The sequence below is a fragment of the Micromys minutus genome (genome assembly GCF_963924665.1).
Source record: "Micromys minutus genome assembly, chromosome: 27".
Lineage (NCBI taxonomy): Eukaryota > Metazoa > Chordata > Mammalia > Rodentia > Muridae > Micromys > Micromys minutus.
Genome location: NC_137962.1, coordinates 9,276,485 through 9,288,805, shown reverse-complemented (window position 1 = coordinate 9,288,805; position 12,321 = coordinate 9,276,485). Strand labels below are relative to the sequence as shown.

The 12,321-nt window shown below is 40.3% G+C and overlaps 1 protein-coding gene across 1 annotated transcript in view; it reads left to right on the top strand.

Moving 5' to 3' along the window:
* Positions 1 to 3,645, top strand: part of DNAAF11 (dynein axonemal assembly factor 11) — a gene marked incomplete at both ends in the record, with an annotated part of 100,362 nt that extends 96,717 nt beyond the window's left edge. Inside the window, one exon of the mRNA XM_080939436.1 lies at positions 3,468 to 3,645. Within this exon, the coding sequence (XP_080795562.1) occupies positions 3,468 to 3,645 (178 nt within the window). The remainder of the gene's footprint in view (positions 1 to 3,467) is intronic.
* Between the last annotated feature and the right edge of the window lie 8,676 nt (positions 3,646 to 12,321).

The window sequence follows — 12,321 nt, the reverse complement described above, 5'->3', positions numbered from 1 at the left end:
AAGCTCGTGTCTCCTTATGCAGTTCAAGGCAGTTTTAATATAGTAGTGGTTGTATAATTCACATTTTTATATTCTAACAGTTAATTGCTTCTTGTTTTATTTCTGTTTTAATTTCTGCTTTTATAGTTCCTCTTGTTTTAGTGCAAATGTACTCTTTACTTGAGTGCTGTGTGTATGCCTCCGTGTCTGTGTGTGTATGTGTATGTGTGTGTGTATGTGTGTGTGTGTGTGTGTGTGTGTGTGTGTGTCTTGTGTGCACATGCACATGCTCAGTCTCACTGGACTCAAGAAAGGTGTTAAGCAATACAAAGCCAAATCTGCCTCATAGCCATTGCATTGCCTTCTCAGAGGCCAGAGAGGAACTTGCCCAGGAGCCTTCACGCTTGGGGGCACTTGGCTGAGACATGCCATTTTGTACTATCTTTCACCCAAGTTCCACACCTTGGGTTTTTCAAACACAAGGTGTTGTAAATTTGACAGCTTATATTAAACATTTCAGCCCTCCTGGGCCATACTGAAGCAGTTTCCCTTAGCATAAATAATTTCTCTCTGTGAAGAGAATAATTGTCTGCAGATGATGTTAAATATTTGCTCAAAAATCCTAAAGATCCCCTTTGTGATAGAGCTTTCAAAAGGCTCCAAGTAGTATCCTTATCTGACACTGACACATTAAGAACCGTCCGGTGTGCTCAGTCATATGGCCCAAGTGGTAGAGCAACTTTCACAGTGGACTGGACTTGTTAAAGAGCCTCCTCCTATTCCGGGTCCCATACAAAGTCATCACTTTCTGAGTCACTTGGTATATGGGTTGGAGTAACACAGCCAGGTGAGGAATGTGTTTTCCCAATAATCTAACAGGCATACATTGTTCTTTCATGGCCAGGTACAATAATGATCCTTCACATTAAAAAATATATATCTGTATGTCCTACACTAATGAACTCCTAAGAATTTCACTAAGGTAGAAAGCCCTTAAAATTTGATTGGAATATCTATCCTCTATGTGCATATGTACTACCAGCAAGTCCAGAGTGGCTGCAACCTCTTGATTGCTTGGTCCAATCAGCATGTCATTAATATAGTGGACCAGTGTAAGATATTGTGGAATAGATAGATGATCAAAATCCCTCTCACTTTAGCAATGAGAGGATGAGAAGAACAAGCCTAGAAGTCAATTAGTGGTGTGTGTGTGTGTGTGTGTGTGTGTGTGTGTGTGTTGTATAATCTATATCTATATCTATCTATCTATCTCTATATAATTTATATATATGAAATTTTATTTATCTGTATGGAGTCATGAAATTATGACACTTGTAGGAAAATGCCTAAAAATGGAGATTATAATGTTAAAAGAAATAATACAGGCTAAGATAAATATTACATGCACTGTGTGTGTGTGTGTGTGAGAGAGAGAGAGAGAGAGAGAGAGATGACTAATACTAATCTGGAGGCATTTTTAATGGAGTCTTTAGAAGCAAAGTCTGAGATAAAAAGTTGCTGTCTTTGCTTTCCTTTTTCTGATTGACAGTATATGCATTGTTACTGTTATACACGCAGACTTGCTCCCCAGCCTTGATTGTTTATCTATGAGGCTTTGACTGACATCCTCCTGTCTTGCTGCTTCAGAGGAAGGTGTCAGTGGTGGTCATCTGAGGACTTAATGGGAGCCACAAAGACTGCGTCAGAAGACAGTGTCTGGCATCTTCTTGGTTTTAAGGATACAGGACTCAGAACAGTTGTACTTGTGGCTAATGTTTATTACAGGAAATAAAACCTCACAAAGCAGTATCAGCCAAAGGCAAGTCTGAAGATAACGAGGGCCAAGCTTTTAAAGAGTCCTCTTCTAAGAGTGACACTTAATTTCTTCAGCAGTGAGTGAAATATTCACATGTCGTGGTTCATTATGGAGGCTAATTAGAGGCTCGGTGCTTGAGATTCACTGGGGGCTAGAACATGCTAAAATTCTCCTCCCAGGAGGAAAGCACACAGAATGCTGGCTGTACATCCTGCCTTTCAAGGAAGTTTCATGTCACTAAAGAGATGAAGGGAAGCCAGCCCCAGTCTTTCGGGTCTTCTTACCTATACTGGTTCTGAGGAGAAGGTGTGGCCAGATCTTGCCCTTCTGCAATCTTTGTTTTTCTGAGCACTGTTTTTCCTTCTTCAGATGCTGCCTATGTCAGTCCTTCAGGGAAGGCACAGTCCTTTCTTGCTTTCCCTGCCCCCTAAAGCATGCAGAGTTTATTTACAGTCCACAGACTGGACTACAGAATGTATGTCTTGCAGTGCTTTTAGCTTGGTGTTCGCCCTTAACAAGTCCATGGGCATCACTCAAAACACTGAGAAGAATTCATTCAAATGTCCTGAAGGGCTGAGCAGAGTCAAAGAATGAGGCGGAGAATTCAGGCACTATTTTCCTAACAGAATAGATTTTCCACATACCAACAGACAGTATCTATTAGCCACATTTCACTCAAGGATATCATTTGTAACTCCTACAAAAACCAGAGACAATTTATCACATAAATCTATTATTTCTGCTAAGAAAGGTAATGCTTTTTCACTCACAGAATAATTATTTATTCGCATATAACTAACTGTATGACAAAGAACAAAATTTAAAAATGCAAAATCTCAGCCTTGCGGATACCAGCAGTCTATGAAAACGAACCAGAATGATGTAATTCCACAGTGCTTTAATTAATTCCTTTTCCTTGCATTGTACTGCACTATGACCAGAAATCTGTCATTTTACAGAGCAGGGTCTCCTCAGTCTCTACTGTGGCTCCAGGATTATAGAGGCATTTGACATGTGTCTGCTGAGTGAATAAACGAGTGAATAGTGCGGTGATTACAAAATAATGTCTGGGTAACAGAAGGATCACTGGAGAGAGCTAGAAATGTGCAGGTCAGTTGTGAAGAAGAAAGGTTGCTGTTCAAAGAGCACAGGAATGTGTCATGCACACAGGTCATCTGAACACTGGGAGCTTCTGGCAGTGGAGTTTCTTACTGGTCCTCTGCAGTCATGTCACTATGGGAGTATTAGGCATGGGCAGCAGGAGCAAGCACTGGTGCTAGGAGAAGCTGTGGGCTGAGCTTTGCTGTGAACTTGACCTTGTCTAAATATCTCCACTATAACAAAACCCAGGGCTTAAAATTGGCTAAAGTTCTGTTGATCCTGGCATGTAACTCTGCTTGTTAAGTTTTTTATGTAAGAGAGCTTCTCAAGCTCCTCATCCACTGCCTGAATAGCAGCACAGTCTTGTTTGCTAGTTTTTCCTCCACAGGTCAAAATCTTATTTCTAGGATTCATTCTAACTATTGAAGCCAAGAATTCATTCCTTGCATTCTATGCCGTATATACAGCACGTGCTAAGCATTCACGGAATAAGTCAACACGAGTATAATTTCTTTCAAGCTTAATTTTAAACAACACAAAATTAATTCTTGCTTGTCTTTTTCTGTTGTAGAAGAAAACAGATAGAAAGATTAGAAGTTGATCCCAGCAAGCATTCCTGCCCTGATGTGTCTACCATAGTACAAGAGAAAAAACACAAACCCAAAAGAATGGAATCCCAACCACGAGTTGAACTCTGTGAGGAAGATCCAGACTTTGATGACAACCCAGAAGTTCCTCCACTAATTTGAAACATGAGGCTGTGTTGTTATTGACTGTGACCCACAGACCCATGTTTCTTGGTGTTGACAGTGGATATGTGTCATTCATGGGGTAAATATAGTTCATCATCATTTTATCTGATGCTACAATACTTACTTTGCATTGTGAAATTGTTAAGTGAATTTACAATTAAATTGCATACCTTAAATATGCTATAACTTATCATTCATCTATAATTAAGCTTCGATGTTGAAAATGTGCAGTAATTTAATAGAACTATGACATTCAACATTAAGAATAAGTCATTTAGTCTTTGCTTATGCAATAGAATGTGTTGTATGGAAAAGGATTTGAGGAAATTGTTCAAACTCGGAAGTTAAAATTGTACTCTCAGGTCTAACAAAACTGCCTCGACACGATTTTAAAGTGTTTTTCACGTCTCTTCTCACGTTTCTGCTTTCTCTAGTGGCATGATGTAATGGCAAGAATCAGAACTTTGACCTTAGCTTCTCTGTATTGGATTCCTGCTGAGTCCCTGAATAAAGACTTTCCGCTGGTCCTTGATTTCCTCAGGGCTGCATGACTTCATCCACACTATGCTAATAGCGATTGCCTCATAGGTTGTTCTCAAGGCCAGCCATGTCATTCACTCTATACGCCAACACTCCCTCGCTTGCTCATGCCATCCTCCCTCTCCTTTATTTAGAAGATGTGGCCTAACTGGAGACATTCTGTGACTGGGCCTTGAGGTTTCAAAATGCACGTGGTCTCTTCCGTTCTTCTACCTCTGCTTTCTTCTTGCATTTTGAGATTTGAGGTCTTGGCTGCTGCTCCAGCTTCCTGCTGTTCTGCCACCCTGTGGACCTGTAAGACAGATAAACCCTTTCTTTTAAGTCGCCTTGGCCATGCCGTTTTATTACCCCAACAGAGACATAATATCAGCAAGTGCTTGTTACAACTGAGCCATCTCTCTAGCCCCTGGCACAGGTATGTCTTTGTGACTGTCAATTTTACTGACTCAACAATGCAGCCAAAGTTAGGTAAGATCTCACAGCTCCAAGCACAGCTCTTAGGACAGCTGAATCAGAAGCCACAACTACAAGGTAAACTGGCAAACCTCATGACAAAAAAATTAGCTGTGCTAGCAATACGTCAAGAATCTAGTTCATTCAGTCCTTGAATCAAGTGCTGTTACAATCATAACCAGAACCTTGCTGAAAAAGGGGTTTATTTGGCTTTCCACTTCCTCTTCACAATCCATTAAAGGACAAGATCTCAAGGCAAGACCTGGGAAGCATGAACAATGAAGAAATGTTTTTTTCCACCTCTAGTCTATGAATTTATGCTTAGCAAGTTTTCTCTTATAGCCCAGGACCACCTGGTTAGAGGTGGTAAACACAGAGTTGGTTGAATCCTCCTAAATTATCTTGATTAATAACCAAGAAAGTCCCTCGCAGAAATGGTTGGGGGACAATCTGATCTAGGAGTGTCTTGAGCCAAGCTTCCCTCTCAATGGTTCCGTCCAGGCTTGTGTCAGCTTGACAATCAGAGGGAATTAGGATGCTCCACTTCTTTTAGTCCTGACACACAAACACACCATTTTAGGCTCCAACTGTTGATTCTCTGTATGTAATATCTCATGGTAGTATTCTAATATAAATCACAGTCCAACTTCCTCGTCCTCACAGTTTGAAAATCCAAATTCTCTCAGCTGCAGATACCTATAAAATAGAAACTTACATTTCTTTTCATTTATAAGAGAAAAGAATCGAGGCATAATAAGTCTCATCAAAATCCAACAGTGAAAAGTTTCAATGTTGTAGCTCAATATCTGACATCTGGGCAGGTTCCTTCTCCACCTCTGTATCCACAGCACACGGGGCTTGCACTACAGCTCTAAACGGCTCCATCTTTTCACACTGGACTCTGTCATTGGCCATCATCCCGTTGCTCTGGTGTCCCCAATGCCTTGGGGATTGTCTACTGCAAGTAAGGCTACCACTTCACCACAGGCATCTCCTGGCCTCTCTACATGGACTCTAACCATGCTACACTGAGCGAAGTCTCTACTTCTCTCCATGGTTTTTAAGCCAATACTATCTGGGAGATGCTTCTATACTCCCATATTGAGCTGACAGCATGACTTGTTATGGCCACCTTGGACCACAGCTTCTGTGCACTTATCCTGAAAAAAGACTTTCTTATTGTTAACATGAGAGACAAGTTCACTTGGGGGTGCTAATCTCTTAGTAATAACAGCTAATTCTTCTATATTATCTGACCATGAATCAGAGTTTTCTTTTTTAAACCTAAAATACCACACAAATGATACCAGTAATGTCTTTGCTTCCCACTGTATTCTCAAAAGCCAGGCCTCCATTGTCTTGTATTCTCTTGGGATTCATCTCTTGTAAATTCCTACAATAGTTCATTAATCTGTGAAAACTCAGTGGTTTTTCTACCATAAGATGCTAAACACTTTCACAACACTCCAACAAAACAATATGGCAAGGTCTACTGTCACACTGCTCTTCCCTGGTATCAATTTCTGCTCTATTTTATTTTTTATTGCTATAAAAAAACACCATGACCAAAAGAAACTTGGGGAAGAAACAGTTTGATGGTCTTATACTTACAGGTTAGAATCTATCATAAAGGAAAGTCAGATAAGAACTTGGGCCAGGAAGCTAGAGGCAGGAACCATATAAAATACTACTTTTTAGACATATACTCACTGTTTTGCTAGCTTGCTTATGCATTCAGGACCACCTGCCTAGGATAATTCTGTTCCAGGGAACTGGGCCCTTTTACATCAATTCACATACAGTTCATCATACACATGCCCATAGTCTAATCTGATGTAATCTGATATTTTTCGCTAATATTAAAGAAACAAATCATTAATCATTGAACATGGAAAAAGAAATACAGAAGCAAATGTGTCTTTATTTCATAAAATATTGATACCTTTGCACATTGAGTAAACAGGTTACCAAACACATTATGATTCCCCATGCACACTTTTAATTGTGTGTTCACCTCAGCCTCCCCACTACTTGAATGCTTGCTCTGAGGTGTCTCCACAACTCTACTGTATTTTCTCATTCATGCACTGCAGAGGGCTCACAACACAGGGCTGTAGAATGAACGTCTTAACCATGGCTTTCCTCTCAGATGGCCCTAGGCTGTGCCAAGTTGTTAAGATAACTAGGAGAGATGGTGACTCATTTTTCATATCAGGTCATACTTGGAGAGGAAATGTCCACATTGTTACTACCCATATCTTAGAGTGTTGTACAGATGGGATCTCAAGAGGGCACCAACTCTTTGAGATACAAATGCTCTGGAGACCTAAAAATAAGGAATAATCACAACTTGGAGTGCCTAGATATATTTGGCCATGCTGTCTCAGAGAATTTGGAAAGATCCTGGCTTAGTTTTTTTTATTGCTGATGCATTTGTCTAGCTTTGTTACAAAAAAACCCAAACTCACTGACAAATGCAGGCAAGAGAGGACTAGGTTCATGAAGGGTATGATGGTTTGCCACCTTGCCATTCGTGGCAAGCTGAGAACCTGCCACAGAGATTTGGCTGATGGCTGTTCAGCTTCCAGAACTGCCTTCCTATTATAACTGCTTTGCTAATAGCCAAAAATGAGAACTCTGATCCCCAGATTTATGATTTGTTTAGTGTGATGGCAATTCTTGGCTGTCAACTTGCCTACATCTGGAACTAGCTACAATTCGAAACTAAGAGGGCACACCATTGAGGCATTGTTTTTTTTGTTTTTGTTTTGTTTTGGTTTTTTTGTTTTGTCTCTTTTTTACTTATTTTGAAATAGGAAGAGCCACTTCTAATTCAGATCTTGAGGCAGGAACATGCACCTATAATCTGGGCCATGGAAGAAGGAAACCTTGGCTCATTGCCTGCCTGCGTTTACCTTGCTAGCAAGTTATTCTTTCAATGACATTAGAATCTTGGATTTTGCATCTGTAGTGTCTACTGAAGCCTTGTGGATCGAGCAACTTCTATATTCTTGGATTATCCATTCATAACTATTGCTGGACTAGTTGGAACATAACATATGGTCCAGACCATATCATGTGTGATTATATATATGTGTGTGTGTCAGGGGTCTGAGGGCAGTAGAGTTCTCTTTCAGAAGGCTGTGCTAATTATGTCATTTGCAGATGATAGGTTTTAATAAATAATTACTTGTAATAAAATGTCCAATAAAATATAAAGTCAGTGTTCAAAAAAAATATAGAGCCTCTCTAAGTATTGTGGGAGTAAGGGGCTGGTTATAGAAACACAGTCTAACCCAAGTATGAGAAGACGCAGACGTGAGGTAGAGTATGAAGACAGAAGCAGAGGGAGAGATGGAGGGCCAGGATCTGCATCAGATGCTGAAGCAGAACCTCAGGCAGGGAGCTGGTAGGTAGGTTGATAAACACCATCCATTAACTACAAGTGTTGTCCATACTGAATACCTGTCATTGGCTCATAACCAAGGTCCCAAGGAAGCTTTGCAGCCAGTGCTTGACTTGTTTTCACCACTTATGAATATATTCTAGTCTGTGAAAACAAAACACACACACACACTAATCTTTTTATTAGCAAGCTTTGTACCTAGTACTAGTCTCTGCTCTTGGAAGATATACAGCCTTCATCTTCGCACCCTTACACCATTATCAAGTATGCATATATTGAGATGTGTTTGTCTACCCATGCCCTGTTTCCATAGAGAATCTTTAGTAACCTGCCACATTTGAACTATAATCTTCTCTTTCTGTCCCTCAGGTAGAAATAATCCATTGCCATGTGATTCTCTTCGCATAGTCACACAGTCCATCAGCTTCTTCATTGCTTGCTGGTTCACTGGCACAAGGACGCTAAATGGTGGATTTTCCAGCATCTAGTGGGTAGACAGAATGTATTCTGAGAAGGATGCATTATTTTCTTTGAAAGCTGTTCTCCAAGCCATTATAGCTGTAAAAGTTGTAGAAACATGGAGAGAAAGATAGACAGTGTGAACATTTGTTATAAAGATGGGAATATCTTTATTTTTGACCTTCTAGTTCCAGATCTATGCATTTTGACCATGAGAGAAATAGCATCTTGTATTACATGGGGACTCAGAGCACAAGCTTTGTCCTAGATGTCACATGCACACAGTTTTATACTACCATTTAATTGCACTGTCATTAAATTTTCAAAAGGCCACTTCACTGTTGTATCATGCCATCTCAGCCAGGAAACTGAAGAATACAATAAATCCACTGACTTATGACATCATTCCATTGGCTCATTTCATTTGCTGTAATGTGAACTTCCTGACTTAAGTACCATGCCATGAAACATTATAGCAGTGAAGATAGTATTTTTCATTTTTACAAATAGTGGTTTCAGGGGAAATTTTGAACAGAAAGAAAGTCCAACTCTTTCCAGTGAGGGGACCTTCAGTGAGACTTAGGACCTTCTCTTTCCTGATAGAAATGTGTCAATGCATTCAGATGACCGAGCCCTGACTTAGTCACTTTCCTGTTGTTGTGATTAAATATGATGAGCAAGGCAACTTACAGACAGGATTATTTGTCTGAGCTTGCAGATCCTGAGGGATTCCACAGTGGTGGGGGAGGCATTGGCAACAAGTAGTCTGAGCAGGAATCTTAGAGATTATATATCAGTCACAAATAAGATACACACTGAGAGAAAACACACTGGAACTGGGTCAAAGTCATTAGGTGACACATAAAGGACTGCTCGTGTGTGCACAGACAGCAAAAATCAAGATGATGTCACCAGCAGTGGCCCTTAGAGAAGGTGTGAGGCTCCAGACAGCAGTGTGGAAATTATTCCAGTCCTCACTCACAGGAAGAAGGACTGCCCTCGGTTTGACAGCTGGGGCTGTGACATGCTACGTGTGTCTGTCACCAGTCAAGCTTCTCACAGCCTGCCTGACACATTGTGATGGGAATTGATCTGCCATCTGCAATTGATGCATGTCAGGACAGTGTGTCTGCCATTCTAGAAGGCTGAAGCTAAAGTTAGCTCTTCTTTTGTGTGTCTCCTCATGACTATTCTGTCTCTTTGGTCTGATTTTCATTGGAACAGATTGTGTGTGTGTGTGTGTGTGTGTGTTTTCCACTGCAATGTCTCTTTAATCAGTACACACATAAGTAGCCATTAACTTTAAGGAAACTTATTAGATGCCAGGATCCATTTTTCTTTCTCTGGTCTGACTATTGAGGGCTTTGTCTAACCAGTTACCAGAAGACAGTCTCTTAGGCTACTCTGTGTTTCTTTCCTTTTCTATATGCCCAGGGACCCTGTTTTGATGGTTTCTGCTTCCAAATAAATGTACCTATGGATCTCCTATCTGCAGGTATGGGCCTACTCCCTTTTCTTCTGTTTAGCACTAAGTGCCACCTTTTATTTTTCTTGCTGCCTCACCTTATCACCTGGCTTTTGTTTTAGGAATTACTCTTTAAATTATCCAGCAGGGAAGTGGGAGAACTCACCATCGCATCCTATGTTCAATAATTAGATGTCAACTCAACCCTCTCAAGTCTATCTCATGAAACCCATCTTTGTTTTTCTCCGAACCCATTTCTTTTGTCTGCTCTAATCCTCCAATGTCTGATTGTTTTCCCTTTTCTTACACCCTCCTTATAAGCATTCCCTTTGACCTCCTTGAGGACAACTCTGAAGAAGTCAATTTTACATCCTCATGTACCCACACTTCCAAGGATTCTGTCACCTGTAGTACCCAGAAAATGGTTGAGTGTTCTCTGACCCCCATTAATAACATGACTACTAATGAGAGAGACAGAAACACCTGAGATGTAAAGTCACCTCGGGATTAGTACAAGCATCTTGTAGGAACTGTAAGAACCATGAATGTAGTTGAGAGCCACTGGGTAAAGGAGAAGTTCAGATAAAACATGCAGGGACCCTTTACTTGACAAAACGCCTCCACTGTTAGAATAATTGTGACCAAATAGAATTCTTTTCAGAACAAACTTAATTCTCACATGGTAGACTACCGTATGCTAAAGCTATGCTGGACCAGTACACTATCCATGATGTTGTCAGAGTATAAACCACTGGCTATGATTATTTATGAACTCCATCTTGAACACACAGGGCCACATAGAATCATGTTGTATATCTTTTCAACTCCTCCATCAATGGAAGAACTTTGGATATTCATATTATGGGTTTCTAACAACCATTTCATGCTTAATAATAAAAACCACCAATGTTGTTATGTTTACAAGTTCTTTATGTCAGAAAGTCTGATATGAATAATGAAGACAACTGGTCTCTTCAGGTGATAGTCAAGGGAATATTTATAGGGAAGATGGATCAGAACGTAGAATGGCAAAAATACATAGGGTCTCAGCTTGGAAGACCCAGAAACCAATGCTAACTTGAAATCTGGAGGTTGGTGTCATCACACCTCATAGTTGATGCTGATTTTGACCAGATTTCAGTTGGTGTGATAGCAAGAGCACTGCATGTGTCCACAGGAGTATTCTCAACTTTGGTACTAGACTGGAGAAGTGTATAGCATTTGTATCATCTAGACTTTGAGGCTCCATAGCTCCTTTCTACTATATCAGGCCAAGTTCAAAATCATTTCCAGATTAAGTTGAAGGGGACACCATTTCTATTTCTCACTGATCAAGGGACAACGCTCTAGCAGAGTATGTGGAACAAGAGATACTGCAAGGAGAAGACTGAAAAATATGGCTATTCCCAATACTGCTCTTCCTCCTCAAACTTACTTGCTAAAGTGACACCAAGATATTTTCTCCCTGGAGGAAAAAAAAGGTGTATTTTCTGCCTTTATCTTGTAGGAATAAAATATTGGAGAGAGAGAGAGACACCTTTTTTTAAAATCCTGGAACCATTTTTTTTTTTTGCAATCCACATTATTCGTACACACCCCCTCCCCCAGAGAAGTCTATAAATGTAAATTTACAAATCAGTACAAGTAAAGGTTCTCGCAAGTATTTTAGGTTGCTTAGAAATATGAATTTGATCTAAGCATTAATGATTAATTTTAGACTATTCAGAAAAATAGACCTCTGACTATATTCCCTATGTGGCTGTATTTACCTATTAGGTGATTAACATTTTTTTTCTGCTAGTATCCTTACATTGTCTCTAATATGATTCACTGTTTCCAATGCTCAAGAACGAGTATGTGGGTTTATCAGAAGTGACTGTTAATAGCCTTCACTCAGACTTGTCTAGCTCATGCCTACCTGTTGATGGAAGAATGCTGGCCAGAGTCCTGGTGTTCCTGGGGAATTCCTCATATGTGGGCATTCATCTGACACTGCTACAAGCTCTCCAGGAGAGGGACTCTCTCCTTTCTGCTCCATATTTTCCATGCTGGCTCCGAGACCACCACCAGCATCCCAGCCGGCGACCATCTCAATAGATCAAGCTGTTTACTAGGAGCCATACAATAGTTGATTTTAGATGTAGGAGAACTCAGGAAACTTTTAAATTCTGTGTGAGTTGAAACTATTCCCTTTGCACTGAGTGGTGGTGGGGGCATGGAAGGTTCTTCTATATGGTAAAGCAAGGTACCATCAATGACTTTTCTCTCTCCTCTAGTGTGTAACACAATGCACCCTAGAATTTACAGGACTCCCTCAGTCCTCTATGCTTTTTTCATAATCACTTCTCAG